Source organism: Brassica oleracea, chromosome C7 (assembly GCF_000695525.1).
Source record: "Brassica oleracea var. oleracea cultivar TO1000 chromosome C7, BOL, whole genome shotgun sequence".
Taxonomy (NCBI): domain Eukaryota; kingdom Viridiplantae; phylum Streptophyta; class Magnoliopsida; order Brassicales; family Brassicaceae; genus Brassica; species Brassica oleracea.
This window is the reverse complement of record NC_027754.1, coordinates 36,896,397-36,915,068: the sequence shown is the minus strand read 5'-3', so window position 1 is coordinate 36,915,068 and position 18,672 is coordinate 36,896,397. Positions and strand designations below refer to the sequence as shown.

Sequence of the window (18,672 nt, the reverse complement as noted above, 5' to 3'; positions counted from 1 at the left end):
AAAGATGTCCGACTCTGTCCGTCTAAGGGCGTCCGGCTCTTCAGCAAAGAACGTCTGGCTCTTCTACTAGACGCGTCCGGCTTTTAAGACTAAAAAGCGTCTAGCCCTTCTTCTTGATCACGGGCTAGTAGAGACAAAAGATCAACCGGATACAAATGCATTGTAATCCATAAGCTTGTGAGAGCCGAGATCTATGACCTAATAATATATACTTAGCGTGTGATATGATCCACAGCAACTGATGTCATGAGACGCCATCATCATCATTAAGATAGGAATGCAAAGAATAATGAATACGGCATTACCTAAGGCAAAGAAATCGATGTCCACATCAATGAGAGTGTTTCGGCCACAGAGCCATAATAAGAGATTATAAACTCACATCAATGATCATTGATCTTGAACACTCATGAGACAAGTAGTGGACATGTATAGACGAGGTCTATGACCCAGACATGGATCGGCCAGATCGAGACATAGGTTCATGATAACCATGCCTAGTACATTGTCCATAAATACTTATTTTATCCGACCAAAGTAAAGAGTTGAGAGTAGACGATCACGTCTAGACTATGGACATATGCAAACACGATTTTCAAAGACCCAATAAGTGATCTCCGAGGACAATGTGATTCACATTGCTTAGCACATATGCTTTACCGGGACACTTGATGTCAAAGGACATGAGAAACGACCTAAGAGGTCGAAGTGGTCTAGTTACGGCTTAGTAATAAAACTGGCCGATTACTTCTCATCCTATACATACAGGAAATATCACGCACAAGATGCGTAGAATGTAGAACCTACACTGAGGTTCACATCAGGGGGAGTAGTGCGTGTTGTACTCTTTTTCCTTCATCATGGTTTTGTCCCACTGGATTTTCCTGATAAGGTTTTAATGAGGCAACATGAAGCGTACTACAAATCTTGTATGGTTATGGCATCCAAGGGAGAGTGTTATAAATCATGGAGTGGATTGCCATTAATCAGGCTCGGTCCAAGACCGGCCCAATACCTAGAAGATGGAGAGACGGCCGAAGCCCTAGAGAGAGAGGAGAGAGAGAGCCGACTTCAGGAGAGAGAGAGGCGGCCATAAAGCTTGCAGAAAAAGAAACCCTTTCCTTTTCCTATTAGATGTAATCTTTCTATTATTATGTATTAGTAGTTTTCCTAATCCTAATGAGTTTAGGTTTTGGATACTTTCCATTTATCTTCATCTTGTAATCCTTATATAAAGGAACCTCCATTGATCATTAATAATACACACAGAAATATTCAGTCTCTAAACTCTCTAATTACAACAGGTTATCCGTGCAAATGATTTTTCCGGAAGAAACTCAATGGAACATAAAGAAGGGTCTGCAAACTTTGGGGGCCCTATGCAAAAAATATTAAACATCATATGTTGATATTGCAATTTAGTTTTCTCAATAAAAAATTAACTACTAAAATTCTTTTTACTTTTTTGGTAAAAACTAGTAAGAAATTTAAAATAAAAACTTGCTTCAACTTTGGATTTTATAACTATTCAATCTGCCACAGCTTCAACTTTTCCTTAAACCTATAATGTTAAAAATATTCGAACTAGAGAAAGTTGACCCACACCACACGGCCACACAAAAATAAAGCTGTTTGAATGTATATGGGCTGCATGATGGTTTCGGTTGGGAAGTTTAAGTTATTAAACTCAACAGATGTCGTCCTCAGCCTTTGTTCCTCTTGGCCACTCCGCCGTCTACGAAGCCTTCATCAACCCTAACTCATCTTTCAGTAAAAGAAATCTTAAATCGTTACAGAATAAGGATGAGTGAAGCTTCGTATTGAAGGCGTTCATTAACCATTGCTCTCCACTTTTCCCACGATCAATCTTTGAATGCAACCCCACCTTTACTTGCTTTCTCAAAACTTCAACTATAAAAAGATTTCTTCTGTGTGAAATTCATCATTCTAATAGGTAGGAGCCGTAGACCCAACGGTTCTTCACGGCTTTGTCGGAGATCTCTTCCCAAACGGAAAAGCCTCCAAAGACATATCATATGTCATAACTGAAATTTCACGGTGAGTTTGGCGAGCAGCTCCCGAGCCGGAGAATACGTCCGATCCGCTTCTCGGTGACTCTCCTTGCTGTTCCTGCCTCACTGTGGGAGGCGATTGATTTACACAGCAACCACCGCCTGCATGAGCCACGATGGTGGATACTTGCGATTCTGAAGATCCGATATTGGTCGGAGATCGTAGCTGGACCACGGTGGAAGACTTTCATCCGTCGGTTTAACCGCGCCAGACACAAGTACGATACTTTGAGTTACAAGTTGAATTTTTTTAAGTATGAAGGCGAAGAAGAAGACGACGATGAAGCTGGATTATGTGGTTTCTTTTGTTGATTTCTATACGTCATGTTTGGTTTGATTTATCAATCGTTGAAAGTTATGCCTCTTTCTATGTATCACGTGAATGTATAGCGAGGGTTAGTATTTTCGATGTATAAGTTTTATTTTATATATGGAATATGATGTAAGATATATTCATAGTTTGTAGTAAGAACATACGAATAAGTGAGTATTGAACATGGTTCATGTTTGTTACCAACTTATGTTTTCCGTTAGTTTTCCGGTGTAGTGGACCTGTGGTCGCTTATGTTTTTGCTTATCACTTTCATTTACCAACTACGCTAGACTTGCCGAACGCCAATATCTGAATGCAACTTCAGGCACCCATTCGTGTGCTATATGTATTCATAACTACTAGATTATTAACGTTCCTTCTTTCCACCACAGGTTGCTGAGTTTACTCCTCCCTTTTCAAAACACTAACCAAATAAACCATCTACCATTTTCCCACTGACATTTTAAAATTCGCAAACATTGAAGGTATTGTGTGGAGATGTGTGTCTCAGATGCGACAGAGTCAGTCAGCTGTGTTTGATCGCCACCAGCTTCCCACTACTGAAAATTTTGCATTACATGTTAACCTCCTCTTTCTCATACTTTGTACTTTAATATATTTTAATGCGTTTGGACAGGGTGGGATCAACATCCCAGGTGATATGCCATGAGCTACATGTGTATCCTGCGTCTGCTCTAAAAGCCTCAAGTTATGTGCAACTGATCAGGCCAGCGGCAGTAGTGAACATAGCCACGCTTAAGGTGACCCTTATGATTATAGTATATGATGGAGACAGACCGAGATGACACAACACATGAATAGACCAACCTGTAATAACATATATTAAACTAATACGAATTCAAGATCAAAGCTACAAGTTTGCCTTCTATTTTATTTCTCATACTGCTTCGCTTAGGCTGACGCCTCCAGCATGTTTTTTATATTCCAAAGGACCTCACAAAAATAAAGAATAACACTATTTACCCGATCATGATTTACCAGCACTTTTGTATTATTCGAACCTGCAACCTCGAGGCAAAGTCATAATATTTTCAGATGCCGAGATGTGTGTCTCAGTTGCGACAAAATCAACCCAACCCATTCAACATTTTGTTTCTGTTTATTATGAGATATCATGATTATGTGGAAAGATCGTCCTGAGTTCTAACTCAGAATCCCAATATAATTGTGTCTGCTTTCTCTTTTATTTACCATACAACTTTGTATGATGATACTGTTGCTCATGTGGCATTATACCTCAGACAGTTCGATGAAAAAGAGTTCAAATTCTTCTGGATTGGTGTAGGGACTGAAAGGAGAACTTGGAAAAAAACCTACTGCTCTAGGACGTATTGTGATTTACATCAAGGAGTCTCTTATTGATTTGTTGCCATGGTGATTAGTCTCTGCTTATTATTTGTTCTTCACTACTTAGTTGAGTTCCCTTCAGTCTTTGTTAGAAGATTTATAACCAACATCTTCCAGAGGAAAACAAGTATTAACAACATGTAACACAAAACACATAATGATTCAATAAATATATGTATCTTGATCCAAAATTATAGCACATGATGCATTTTTAACTAATACATATATTATATTATGTTTTTTCTGTCACGTAATAAATTTATAGTAAATTTAAATTTAAAATAATGTATTACTCGGTATAGCAAATGAAAACAATATAGAAAGTAATAGAATAAGTAAAACAACCACTAATTATACACTGAAACTGAACAATAAAATTTTATTAAAAATACAAGTACATTTAATATATACAAAATGTAAAATAATCGATGTCTTGACTATTAAACATAACCACAACAATAAAAACTCGAATATACTTACTATATATAAAAAAATTGAGCAATTATTAAAAAAAATGTATACCATTTCAATCATGAAAATCATATTATGCTAATACAACCTTATAATCTCTAACAAAAATAATAAAAAATAAATAATTTTAGCTAGACATATGCAAAGATGATATAAAATATGTTCTCATTATAAAACATAAAAAATGACAAATAATAACTAAAATAATATAATGTCAAAAAATATATTTGACAACAAATAAAAAACAAAAATAAGTGAAAAATAAGCAAATATCAAACGTTAAGTAAAATGGATATAATGTCCTTCAACACTTAAAATTTCTTACTAAATAATTAACACTATTATACACAATTTTTACAAATGCAAACCTAAAACACAAACCACCAAATCATACAAAAAATCAAATCCGAGTTCACAAATAAAGTATACCCCGTCCGTAGGGCGGACCGATCCTAGTATTGTTTATTTTTGTAGAAACTATCTTTTCCGGTGAAATCGTAGGAAGTATCATGCAAGTAATAGTGTCAACCTTTAGACATTCACATCTTGTAATTCTTTTCTAGTGACCAAATTTATTTTTTATCCACATTAATTAATCAAAAGAATTTGTTACTGCTGAGGTTATGAGATTATGGATAGTTTCACAACGTTTAATGATTAGTTCATCATAACTTTTGGTTATAGAAGACTGTTATAGAAAGGACTCGAGCGAAAATTATTATTATTATTGTCTATTCACACTCTTAAAAAGGCAATAACCACTAGTCAAAAGCTTCGCTGAAAGTATATTGATATGAAACTGAAGAAGTGTATATTCTTAAGACCTTTTGGTGTAACTAGAAATTGAGCCACTAGTCAAAGCTCTTTTTAGTATACTGATATGAAACAGAAGAAGTGTATATTCTTAAGACCTTTTGGTGTAACTACAAATTGAGCCACTAGTCAAACCTCTTTTTGTATATATATTCCTTCATAGCTTATTCAAACAAATACAGTTTTAAAGGAACTTTGCGATTACTTACCACTCAAGAAAACTCAAGAAAATCAGGTTGCCATCTCTCTGAAGAAGAAAAGTTTTTTTAATTTTACGTTTTTAAGTAATTAACATACAGCAGTTCGTTTTCTTTGCTTAGGCCATGGCTCCTCCGAAAAAGTCGCTTGAAGTGAACATTCCCGTGCCCCCTCCGATCAATAACAAGCCGAAGAAAGAAGAAGATGGATTCACCACTCCAAAAGGAGTGCAATCTAAAAATCCGCAACAGACTCCCGCGGCTCCACCCCGAGGAGGTAAGCCTCGGCTTCCTGAACGCGGCGGAATCCGACAAAAAGACCATTCAAGATTTGAACACTGCCTTCTCACATACATAAGTCGCCTAAGAACATCACCATCAGTGAATTTCACGGGGATTTCACGGGGAGTTCACACAGTTTTTGAAAAAAAAAATATTTAAATAAACAAAAGCAATGAACCTACCTCTTGGGAGTTCACTGCACTGAACCCGGATCATCACTGTAGCGCGGACCCTACGACACGTGGCGGTCCGCGATTGGTCCGATTAATAATTTTTTTTTTTTTTTAAAAACAAAAATCAAACAGAAAAAAAATAATAATAAAAAAATACTTTGTGAACTCTTTTGATGGGGTTCACTAATGCTGATGCTCTAAGATTCTCGCTAATACATAGTGTTCGTTGATGTCTACAACGAAATTAATATAATATTATTGTTGTTATTAATTTTGAAAATATCATGGGTTTCAACCCAAAAAAATAAGAAATAATTTACCAGTGTTTACGGAAAACCAACATTTTCCGTTTAAGTAATAAATATACATCGTTGACAAAAAAAAAAGTAATAAATATACAACACATAACTCGCTGAACGTGGCGCTACTAGTCACATCAAGGAAGTGACACACTTAACGGCTTTCTACAACTTCGCGTAAACATGCTGTAAACTAAGGCAATAACTAGCGTGCGCAACAAGCTACTCGCTAAGCCTCCTATTATCTTTGAGTACTAAAGTAATCGACTCTTTTGACCCCAACCTAACAATAATTCACTAATTATTCCAGAACATGAACGATTAATAGCATAATCACAATCCTAAACCCAAATGTCATAACAACCATTTATAAAATAAAACATAACCAAGAGCTCTTGGCCTAGTGGTAATGGAATTCCAGCTGGAGTGCCCGCCCTGGGTTCGAGTCGCATTGGCCACCTTCCCGCCTATAACCGTGCGTGCCCGGATGGAAGGCTTCGTGGGGATTAGTCTGGGGTTACCGCCTGGGATCCCCCACGGATATCAAAATTAAAAAAAAAAAAAAAAAAAAAAAACATTAGTTTCAAAACAAGACAAGTTAAGCAACAAGGGGAAGAACAAAAACAATTGACAAAACCTAAGCGGTAAGAACAACAGCACCACCAGCTTCCTTAATCTTCTTCTCAGCAGTCTTCGAGATAAGCTTCGCCTTCACAACGAACGGCCTGTTCTCAGGCAAATGACCTTTCCCCAACACCTTAAAGAACCCGTGCTGCGTCACGTCGATCAACGGAACCTTGTCCTTCGTCGATTTCGCCTTCACGTCCTCAGGGTCGAGCGACCAAAGCCTGTCGAGGTTGACAATCGGGCAGTGGAACTTGTTGCGAAGCTTGTGAAAGTATCGCGCGTACCGACTTTACCGAAGTAACCTGGATGGTACTTGTCGAAGAGGATCCTGTGGTGGTGCATACCTCCGGCGTTACCGCGACCTACGGGATGCTTTCAGTGCTTTCCAATACGTCCATGTCCGGCGCTGACGTGACCACGCTTCTTCCTGTTCTTCTTGAATCTCGTCGTCATTTTCCTCCTCCGGCTAGGGTTTTCCGAAGAAGCAACACAGACTTATAGTGATGACCTAGCTTTAAGCCCAGTAGGAATATCGAAACGGTGTCGTTTAATGGAATATCTACGCGCAATGTCTCACGTGCCGGTGTATCCCTGAGGCTGGTGAATTCGGTGGTGGACCTCCGTGGACCCCACGTCGGTTTGCAGATTGTTTGGTTAGGCATCAAATTCAGGTCTTCGGTTTAGATTCGGATCCTTCGGATATTTTAGAGATTTAGCTTTCAATTTTCAAAAACCGTGTAATATGGTGTTAACTGTTAACCAGAGGCAGTGTAAACTACATGCCTTTTTTTACATTTAATTGGACTTATCTGACGTTTCGACGCATTTTAACGGCACGAAAGTTAAAAGTAAACTCTGAAGACGATCTGCTGTTTTTTAGATACCTAGGTCTAAAGTTTGAAAGACTGGAGAGAGAGGGAGATTTGCTAACCTCTCGCGAATCGGAATCCCGATTTGCGCACCAGCCACCGCGCCCGTACATGAGACCGCCTTCTGGTCCACCGCAACCGATGACTCCTTACCACGGATTTTATCAATACACGGAGAAGCCACCGCAGCCTGGTGTTTACTCCGATCCATGGCACTCTCAATCGCGACCACCGCAGCCTGGTGGTTACTACGATCCGGTGTACTATCAATCGCAACCACCGCAGCCTGGTGGTGTTGCAGGCTGGGATTCAGACTACTCGGATGGCTTGACTGAGGTTTGGTTTTTGATCGGTTTGGACAGATCGGATGGACGGACGATCGGCTAGGCGGCTGCGATAGAGGATTAGACCGGCCGATTTGTACCTGAAACAAAAGATGAACCTTTTTATGAGTTTTATGGATTTTATATGGAGAACAGAAAGTAAACTATATGACAAATGATGAACTGAAGCAAATATGATTTTTATGGATTTTTATGATTCAAAACTAAATGATATGGAAATTGAAAACAAATCAAATAAGAAAGATAGAAAGATGGATGATGGGATCTTTGTTGCTGGACGTGTGTCTCTCTCAAAAAGGATCAGTGAATGGTTAGATGACTGAAGATGGAATCCGGCTTGCTTGATATGTATCTCTTCCAAGCTGGATCGATGGATGGAATGGATAGATGGATATGGATTGACTCTCTCAGTCAATGGACGAACAGATGGTCTTGAATCACACAAGGCTCTTTGGACGTGGCTTCTTTAGGACTTAGTGAGTCACACACAAAGAACTAGAGAAATAACAACAAAGAATACACAATCTAATCTATCAAAAGGGAAGTACATTTTGTACTTAATCCTTAGTTTTGCTCAATAATTACTTTTCTATGCCACTGATATTAAACACAGAGTTTTGACTTTTAATTAAATACATGATTTGCCTTATTAATAATCTTGAAAACTACTAAACCAATTCACCTTCCGTTGCCCACATATAGTTCTATACATTAATAAAACACAGTGTTTTGCCTTATTACTAAACCATACAATTAGAAACCGATACTAAACCAAACCATTAAAAATCATCAAATTAGATGAGTTGTTTCCTACATATGCTAAGAAAACCATTGATAAAACATTGTATTAAATTATGATAGTACCTTCTTCCTGTATTACATCGCATCTTCATCTTAATAACACCACCTGTTTTCTCAGTCTGGAAAATCAAAACACTTATATTAGATAGAACAAATCCATGTAATTGATTAAGAAAGCTTGAAAATTGTATTCTTTCGACCATAATATATATCATGTTTTATACAAATTTAAAAAAATTCAACATCAAAACAATAAGATAATATCCGTAGAAATTATTTTGTTTAAAATTAAAACTAATCATTTATTAATTTCCTAAAAGAATGACCTTCCTAAATCTATTCATATATTTTAGCAAATCTTTGTAACAATCACGATATTAAATCATTCACATAACTAGCACAAGATTTTTTAGGTTTCTTATCTTGCAAATCACGTTTAAAATCATATCATTTAACCGGACTAACCTGTTTAGTATTTTATGGGCTTGGTCCATTAAAATATAATTAAAGCTTAATCCACATATATTGTGATGAAAATAAAGTTTTAACATTGTAATTAAGTTTTGGTCCATTTGACCAAATTAATTACCAAATAGTTATTTTTTTATTTGTCATGGTGTTAATATAATACATATGGTTTATATATCAACCCATCTATTTATAATTTACATAAGATGTTTTATTTTGAAAATTTTGAATTATAAATTTATATAAATATATAATTACATTATAAATAGGATAATGTAGTTAAGTATTACTAATTGACAAATATCTTATATAATAAATTGTTTTGATTTGTCTAATATCCCATCACGATATAAACAATCAACAACAAATTTAGAAACAATTACTTTTTCATGTTGGGTTTAATCTTGGTAATAAAATGAACCGAGCTTTCTTTTGGGTTTACATCAATCTAAAAACTCAAAAAAATATGAAACAGTAACATCAATGTTTAACATCTATTAAGTTTGAACATATATCCGCGCGGACGCGCGGGTTCAAAATCTAGTTTTGTTTAAAAGAAAACGATTTCTTATTACTTTTAAAAAATCAAGGGTGCTTTACAATGAACTATGACCTGAGCTTATATAGGCTCGACACTGGGACTACTATAACGTTCCTATGACTCAAAAGGAAACAAAGTACACGAAAATTAAGTAGAAAAATCATAAGCTAGGCTCCTTGAAGATATCTAGCCGTTAGGCTTGATTTGAGCCTCTCCAAAAGGAAACTTGATTGAACCTTGTATCTAGACAGCTTCTGGATATGCCCATGATCTGGAAGCCTTCCTGAAATACTCCTTAGTCCACATATGAAAGAATATGGCCGTTGGTCTTCAAAGAGTCGTAGTGAAAACTCATTTACTCCTCCTAGTGTGAACATGGCCGAAAAAGGAAAGTTGGTGGCCATGAAGATTCGCCTGTTCCTCTGCATACTGGTCCATCTAAAATCTTGTGGAATGTCTTATGGAATCCTTGGATCGTGTAGGGTATGTCCTGGTTGCTTGATCTCGATTTGGAAATGGTTGGACCAACTGATTATGCAATCTTTCCATAATCGGCTCCTTATAACCGGTTTTGGGAAAATGGTTATATCTTCAACTTCACTAGGTCTTTTCTCCTGATTGTTGGCTTGTTGGATCCAAAAAAGATCCCTCTTGAGATCCATAATTGATTTTGGTCCGGGCCGCTTTTTGTTTTGGCTGATTTTCTCTTCTAAGGGCCGATACTCGCAAACGGATGGGCTGGGAAACCTCCAACTTGTAAAATTCATACCTTCTTCCTCCGTGAAGCTTTTCTTGTAATTCCAAGCTTCAGTGATGAATGGTTGAGCTGGCCTTCTGTGAAAATTGTTTTCATGCCAAAATTACTTCTGGTGGTTGTGATACACTTTTTTTAATGAACCTTGGTCGCAGTTAGCCCTAGTGAGGTAGTTGTGGCAGTTGTTGCTTATCTGGCTGAGCTTCGGTTCAGGTATGGTTTCTGTGCCCACAACAGGTGGTTACTACGATCCGGCGTACTATCAATCGCAACCACCGCAGCCTGGTGGTTACTACGATCCGGTGTACTATCAATCGCAACCACCGCAACCTGGTGGTTACTACGATCCGGTGTACTATCAATCGCAACCACTGCAGCCTGTTGGTTACTCCGATACGTTGTACTATCAATCGCAACCACCGCTCTGGGGACCACATCCTGCTAATCCTTCTTACCAGATTTACTCTCAAGAGCAGCGTTTTCATATATATCACTCTATCATAGTGTTTCCAAATATATAAACGCTGTCTAAAACTAACAAGTATGTCAACCATAGCACAATCGGAAAAAATGCTATGTTGCCGTGCTATTAAAACCCAAATTTCTTGTAGTGTAATAGTGGTTAATTTTGGCTTTTTGGGTTATTGAGTACAATTTTTGTTCAATTTATGATGAACAATCAAACATAATAAACTAAAATAAGAACTAAAATGAGAAGCACAATGTATTACCTTGCGACAAATGCAAGATACACGCCGTGAGTCTAGTCGTTGGAGGAAACCAATCGAAAGGGGAAATGAAGATATTCTAGAATTTGCAATGGGGATAACACTAATTACTCAAAATCAAATTGTATGTTGTTTTTATGCGTAAATACCTCCCACCACTTTTCTCTCAAAATCAAGAACATCATGTTTATTCTCAAGACAAAATTTAACTGAAAAAATGATTTATATGTTCAACTCAAAATCAAATTGTATGTTGTCTTCTGTCTTCAAGACAAGAAATGATCGAGTGAAGCAGAAGGGCATGAAGTCAGCTGATTTCGATGTGAAAAAGGACTCGAAGGGGAGACACCAACCTTCTTGTTTGCCTTTGTCTTGCTTCAGAAAGTCAAGTTCGAGAAATCGCTCTGATGAATCTTCTGTGAGATCCAGAAGAAAACGCTATTATTCTCCATCTAGTGATGAATCTTTTGAAGATTCAAGAAGGTGGCAATAGAGTATTTTGCTTTGAGTTTTGTTCTTCTGCACTTCGTTTGTCTGATGCTAACGATCTAGTTTGGCCTTTCAGGAAAATGAAATAGCTTGTTAAATAATGGAGTTTGGGAATTGTGACTTGACTTGGTTGATCAATGGAGTTTGGGAATTGTGAGAACATTTGTAAATAAAAGATAAAACTTGAAAATGAAATAGCTTGTAAAAGCTTTATTAAGTGCAAGAAAGTAAGGAGAAGGAAAGCTTTAGTGATTCCGGTGCAGACGTTGTACAGCCGTGGGTGGGATCTATACGCTTGGGCGTTTCAGGTGAAGAAGAGGATTCAGCTTGTGGTCCACTCATTGATGGTGTTGCCATGAGAGCTCTTTACCCTCCCCGACCAACAAACAGTACGTAATTACTCTGTTTATTCTTTTTTTTACAGTTCTTGAATATGGGTTTGTAATCATGGTTCTAAAAATTGATATAGGCACACAGAAAAAAAAACAATTTTCTTAAAATCATATTAGTGTAAATATTTTAAATTAAACAATAATATTATTATAAGTATAAATCTTCAAATTTGTATTTTTTTATTTAGTTTTAATAATTCATCAAAAATAATTTTATAATTAAAACCATAAGTAAGTATAAAACATATATAAAATTAATCAATAATTCGTTAATTTTTTTTTGATCAAAACAATAATTCGTTAATTATGTTAAATTAATAATTAGTTAATTAATCTATGGATTTGGCTAATCCGTTTACTAGCTAGTCTTCTACAAACTGCCTAGTCCTCTACAAACTGCCTAGTTATTAAGCTATTCTGTGAATTTGGTTGTAATCATTACAACTTCTATATTTTTATTTGAACAGAGAACATTTTGAAAAACGGAGGATTTGAAGAAGGTCCACTAGTACTACCAGGCTCGACCACGAGAGTATTGATCCCACCGTTTATAGAAGACGATCACTCTCCTTTACCCGGTTGGATGGTGGAGTCTCTCAAAGCCGTCAAGTACGTAGACACAGAACACTTCTCAATCCCGCAAGGTCGCCGAGCCATTGAGCTAGTGGTGGGCAAAGAGAGCGCCATCGCTCAAGTGGCTAGGACCATCATTGGGAAGACTTACGTCCTTTCGTTTGCCGTTGGAGACGCCAACAACGCTTGCAAAGGATCAATGGTGGTTGAGGCTTTTGCGGGAAGAGATACGCTTAAGGTACCTTACGAGTCTCGTGGCACTGGAGGGTTTAAACGAGCTTCTATCAGGTTCGTGGCGGTTTCGACAAGAACTAAAGTTATGTTTTACAGCACTTTCTATGCCATGAGGAGCGATGATTTCTCCTCTTTGTGTGGACCTGTGATTGACGATGTCAAGCTTTTAAGCGTTCGTAAGCGGTAGATGAATGGAATCTTACTACAAGAAATGAAACTATGTGGGTTCTACTTTGATAATATAGTCTTTTGGTGTGTTCTTGATTTTATTCAAAAAAGAGATGTAAAAGGTGACCGTTTATTTAGGGTTATATTGTATTTTCTTGTGTGAGAAGGCACATGAAGGTTGCCATTTATAGAGAGTTGTCTACAAACTTACAAGAATAAAAGTCAGCAACATCAAGTTGATTGTGTTTACTCTTAGTCTAAGTCTTGAACTGTTAGATGATTTCTCAAAATACACTATTAAGAGATACTTATCTCAATAGTAAACAAAAATAAGTTTAGCATGCAAGTAGGTTATTAACCCAACATAAAGGGTAGCATTTTACGAGAAACTTGCCACTAAAGGAGATTGGAGAAGACACAAATCTCTTTATTCGTTGGGGAAATGCAATCTGACAGCCGTAACCACGCCTCCTGAGCGCTCAAGCTCACAAACAACAGCGTCTCCTTGCTTCAGCTTGTACTTTCGACATATAGCAGCCCAGCCATTGAAACAAGCACACCCTCCGTAGATCTTAGTGTTTGCCTCGATTTTTTCGTTGGGAAGAATGTAAAACATGGGGGAATTGTGTGGACCAAACTGCAAGCCATACCTCTCAGTCACCAGATGGCTCACATACTAGACAAGAAAAAAGACGAAGTCTTAGCTTAAAAAGGCAACAAAACAAAAACTCAAAACTTTATGACTAGATCACATTTGATAAAGCTGAGCGTTATTAATTACCAGAACATCGATCTTTTTACCCAGCTTCTTCACAAAGAAAGGGTTACTCGGATTTGAGAGGTACTGCTCAGGATTGTTGACAAGAGCATCGGCCTGTCTCGCTCCACTTGCTGAAAACAAAAAGAACCAAACTTAGAAAGGAATAGTTTTGACTCTGACAAGCATGAATATGATGATACGTTCTGCATGAATAGTCTTACTAGATGCAGGGGCAGGGGCAGGGGTTTCTGGTGGAGAAGTCTGGGGCAACGGGGTAACCACTTCAGCTTGGGGATCAGTTTGGAGAGGTGCTGAAGTGATCTCTTTCAAGTGGTACGAATCTTGTTTGTAGATTTGCACTTCAATGAACATAGTGTCTACGTGTATGAAGAGCAAGACATCGTTTGGTCCTAAGAAGTTATCACTCACAAACTCATCCCAGTCTTCTTCTTCCATAAACAGACCGTTCTTGTCTCTCTGGAGCCAGAGCTGCCAGGAATTTCCCCAACGAACACTGAACACCACTCTGTGTTCAAAAGCTACGGGTGCGCTTCTCACGAACTCTTCCGGGATAATCCTCTTCATAATATAAAACCAGGAATCAGAAGAGTTGACAACAAACAAACATAGAATACTGACAATATAAAAAGGAAACACTGAGACTGAGACACGAGCTTAGAGGCTAGCTTTGTAAAGTTAAAGCAATGCATACAAAAAGGTACGAGAAGGACTTAATCCAACACTAGCAGAAAGGGAATGAACTTGTAACGTACATGTAGCCAACCAATAACAAACAAAAAAGAGAGGACAATAATAAAGCATTAAAAAAAAAGCAGGAGGTGTGGTGCCATTATACTAGTCTCCTTGGGGAGAGATATCAAACTCTCGTCAAAGTTTCTTGAAAGGTAGAAAGATCTGAGCTTTCTCGAACAATAATAAAAAGTAAAGTAAACTGACAACAAAATGGGGTAAAACAAACATGGAAGGATGATTACGTCTTACTCTTCTAGCAACAACATTGAAAGCAAAGCAAAGCAACACAACAGAGGATAATGTTTAAAAGCTAAACTGACTTCAATGGAAAAGAGAGCTACCATGGATTTAGAACTCCAAGTTTCTCCCGTAGACAAAGACTTGCAGAAGCGAGGCTTGCTCACATTATCCTGAAGCAAATTATAAACACTCTTGCCCGACATTTTCTTGGTTTTTTTCCCGAACTGTCCTGTAATTAGAGCTTGTAAGTAATGATGAAGATGACTTGCAATCATGCGTAAAATATAATCAAAGCCACAGTAAAGTGATTAAAAAATATAAACATTTTAAAAAAAAATGTGTACGGACAATCGGGGAAGACCTCCCTAGGTTGGTGGAATTGGGGAATTTACAGCTTTTTTTTTTATTTTCAGATGAAACAAAGAAAGAAATGCGTAAAACGCAAGTAATAATTAGCTTAAAAAGCAAATGTAGCCGGAGTGTGAAAATGCACGTACCGTCACAGCAGAAGAATCGTTTCCCTTCGCTGCGGCTTGCTTTGCTAATTCTCTCTAGTGTCCCGTTTCAAGTCTCTCTCTCTCTCTCTCTCTCTCTCTGCCTGAGAGGATAGAGAAACGCATCAATAAAACATGCCAATTTGTACTCTCCCTTTTGTAAAGAGTTTTGACTAGTACGGTAAAAGTTACTGGGCCGGAAAAGGCCCTCTATATAAGTGGGCCATAATAAGTTAGAATCGATAAATTGAAGAAAAAAACAGGAATAACTGTCAACAAAACTTGGCTCATTTGTCAATTGTCACTGTCTATATAGAAGAAATACATCAGAGAACGCTGAGGTAACTCAGAAACAAAATTATAATGTTGTAAGTAATACAAAACAGATGCATGGTTATGCCATTGCCATGTCGCAAAAAAACAGACCATCATTGGTCGAGAGTCACTTGCTGCTCTTTTTATTCCACAGTCAAGACGGGAGAAGAACTGAATAGATACCGAAGAAGAGGAGCCACGACTGCTACACTTAAACTGTTTCCAAGCATTGCATATCTGCACAATAAAAGAGGCGTTCATGAGTATCAACAGTGTAAGTATTATTCTTGTGGCTTTTTAACATTTCCACAAACACCAAGTAGTAAGATATGTAAGGGTATTATCAGATTAAATTCTATGCGAGGATCAAAACGGTGCCTCTGTTACACTCAGATGCATATAATCTATAATACAGACAGAAGCGTTTTCTGTTTAAAATGAGGTTTACCTCTGGCGAAGGCTTATCTGCTTTGGGAACTCAAAGTCTTCAGGGAATGAGTGAAAATTAGCTACCTAATCAGAATAGAAACCAAACATCATCTTCCACTGAAATAAAGCACATCTTCACTCTTTTCAGTAGTGAGGCATTGGTAATAACAAATGAAAAGGACTTGTGGCTAACCTCTCTCGGGGTGAAGTATCTAAGCCGCTGCTCTTTCAAACAAGATTCCTTCCCCTTGACTTTTGGCTGCGTGTTCATAGATTATTCATGATAAGCATTTTCTTTGCACTAGCAGATAGAGGGAACAAATCTTGTAAAACTCAATGGAAGAACATACCTGGACAGTTGCCAAGAGGGAACCAGTGCCCTTCACGTATCGGTAATAACTCTTTGTGAAACAACAGCATCTCTTCGAATCAGGGTAAACAATGTCTACAAGCAGCTCAGGAAATATAAAACAGATAGTTGATCGGTTTCACATGAGCAGAACAAGTGGTGCCATAGAAAAAGAAGGAAGATGAAATCATAAAAGGATACCCATTGCGTTTCCCCATCTCTCTATCAAACTTAATGGTACTAGATATTGATGTACAGATTCTGAGACAGGATCGTCTTTTTCCTGTCCATCACAGTCTCTGGATCCATTCTCAGACTCATCAAAACTACTTGGCTCGCCGTTTACTTGTACTACTGTTAAGTCAAGAAACTTCTCTACTGGTTCGCAAGACTGAAGTAAGTTTTCAGATCCCTCTTCTGCTTGACATTTATCAAACTCCACCTGATCATCACGCCCATATAACGGGCCTGGAGACCAGAGTAGCTTGTTGTTATTGTGCGGGGACTGAAATGACAGAGGCTTTCTTTTGGCCTACAAACAGTAACGAGAATGGAATGATTTCAAAGTTCATAAGATGCTTTAACCAAAAACAAAACGAGAATCATAGATAACTAAGGAGAAAAAGATCACAATACAGGAGAAAACTCAAACAGCAGAAGCATGTACATACATTATACATGCAAAGCAAAGTGACACAGAGATGCATCAAATGGCTTTACATAATTGAAAAAGGTAAAGAGAAAGTACCAGACAAAAGTAACGAGGTCTTGAATAAGGAACACCAAACTGCAACGGACTCAAAATGAACTCTTGTGTGACATAATCTGATTTTGTCAACGTATCAATCATTTCCATATGGGTATCCGAAGTCTGCACCAACAAACACCACACAATAACTTAAAAAAGATATCGAAAATTCGAAGAAAATGATTGAGAATATAAGTACATATGACTAAACACAAACCTCAAATCCAACAACATTCTCTACAAACAACATTCTAGGGGGCGTAGATGTATGCGGTATAAGCTCGAGAATCTTAAGGAACGAAGAAGCCCGAGCATCACCAGAGTGTTTCTGAAGGCCTAACCACAAAACTGTTAGCTACAAAAAAAAAAAAAAGCGAGTCAAGTGATAATAGTAAAAGGAAGATAGTTACCTTGTCTAGTATAAGGCTGACAAGGAGGAGAAAGAAGCCAAGCATCAGCACTATACCTATCTAAATCACCAGCAGTGAGGCTCTGAATATTCCCCTATGAACAAATTAAAACAGAATTTGAGGATCATACAAACGGAACTAAGTCAATGCAACTAGCATCAAAGTACAAAGTTGCAAGCTTGCAATTGAGTCCACAGCTTCAGATGATTCAAAGCAATTGCAAAGTTTCTCTCTTTAGAAGAAGAACCTGATGGGGACGGTGACCGAAGTTATGCTGGTAAACATCATTAGCAACATCATTGATCTCAAACGCTTCTACTACTTGTGCCACGACGCCCGACGCCATTAAAGAGTATCTCTGAAAAACAAACAGGGATTATTAGTATCAGCGTAGAGTAGAGGTAAAGAGGAGAGTGTTTACCATTCCACCGATTCCACTGTAGAACTCGAGAACTCGCCATGGCTTCTCTTCGACTCTCTCCGCCATGGATGATTTGTCTTCTTCTTCTTGCGCCCTAACCAGTTAATTTGGGAATTGTATTTCTTTCGCTATTCTTGGGTTTATGGTTCGGTTTACTACTACAACCATACCACCCTTGTTCGGTTTTTTTTTTTTCTTTTATTGAAAATTTAAAACCAAATATTTAAAAAAACCTTACGTACATAAAAGGGGTTTATAAATTTTATAACCAAATATTTATATACTCTGCTTAAACTAAATAAGTTTGTGTTAAGTTTTTGTAACCAAAAAAATTTTAACTAAATTTTGTAACCAAAGTTAAATTGATGAACATGTCGTAAACTTTATTAGTTCTATCAATTTGCACAGGTTTCAAACGGAAACAACCAGACCCCTTGGACGAGAAGACATACTCTTACCTCGAAGATACGGACGGTGGCGCTTCACCGACAGTTCATGGCGGGACAAGGATGATACAATATTTTGAAAGATTTTGATAGTTTTAATTAAGGAGGTAAGAAATTCGCGTGCGAGTTTTTCGCTTTTTTATTCAGAGATAGAAGTCTTCGTCTGGACAATAAAAAGCATGAAAAGATTAAGACAGCTACGTGTCATTGTTGCAATAGATTGTTTTTGATTGGTGAAAACAGTTTCAGGATAAGAAGAAAAATGATATATTTTTGCAACATATTTAAAAGACGCATATATTCTACGATAGAGCTTTAGTCATACGGAATT

General features: G+C 37.5%; 3 protein-coding genes and 1 pseudogene across 4 annotated transcripts in view; 1 reads left to right on the top strand and 3 right to left on the bottom strand.

Moving 5' to 3' along the window:
* LOC106306022 overlaps positions 1 to 13,025 on the top strand; it is a 23,182-nt gene extending 10,157 nt beyond the window's left edge. The window contains exons 3-4 of the mRNA XM_013742474.1: positions 11,957 to 11,998; positions 12,469 to 13,025. Of these exons, the coding sequence (XP_013597928.1) occupies positions 11,957 to 11,998; positions 12,469 to 12,995 (569 nt within the window). The 3' untranslated portion in view covers positions 12,996 to 13,025. The remainder of the gene's footprint in view (positions 1 to 11,956; positions 11,999 to 12,468) is intronic.
* LOC106306024 lies at positions 6,626 to 7,068 on the bottom strand (annotated as a pseudogene).
* A 228-nt stretch (positions 13,026 to 13,253) lies between the features above and the next one.
* LOC106306023 (B3 domain-containing protein At5g25470-like) lies at positions 13,254 to 15,333 on the bottom strand. Of its 2 annotated transcripts, none has more exons than XM_013742475.1 (5): positions 15,227 to 15,333; positions 14,831 to 14,958; positions 13,958 to 14,315; positions 13,758 to 13,867; positions 13,254 to 13,652 (listed from the first exon to the last, which is right to left on the bottom strand). In XM_013742475.1, the coding sequence occupies exons 2-5, from the start codon at positions 14,930 to 14,932 to the stop codon at positions 13,404 to 13,406; spliced, it is 819 nt and encodes a 272-aa protein (XP_013597929.1). In that variant the 5' UTR covers positions 14,933 to 14,958; positions 15,227 to 15,333; the 3' UTR covers positions 13,254 to 13,403. The 2 variants fall into 2 exon arrangements, with proteins under 2 accessions (XP_013597929.1, XP_013597930.1); XM_013742476.1 differs by having other exon boundaries at positions 14,831 to 14,953.
* Positions 15,334 to 15,489: 156 nt separating this feature from the next.
* Positions 15,490 to 18,478, bottom strand: LOC106303640 (tRNA (cytosine(38)-C(5))-methyltransferase). Its single transcript, XM_013739935.1, has 11 exons — positions 18,354 to 18,478; positions 17,896 to 17,989; positions 17,722 to 17,832; positions 17,475 to 17,568; positions 17,282 to 17,400; positions 17,065 to 17,187; positions 16,518 to 16,848; positions 16,318 to 16,412; positions 16,161 to 16,226; positions 15,987 to 16,051; positions 15,490 to 15,775 (listed from the first exon to the last, which is right to left on the bottom strand). Exons 2-11 carry the CDS (start codon positions 17,959 to 17,961, stop codon positions 15,682 to 15,684), a joined length of 1,164 nt encoding a protein of 387 aa, XP_013595389.1. The 5' UTR covers positions 17,962 to 17,989; positions 18,354 to 18,478; the 3' UTR covers positions 15,490 to 15,681.
* Between the last annotated feature and the right edge of the window lie 194 nt (positions 18,479 to 18,672).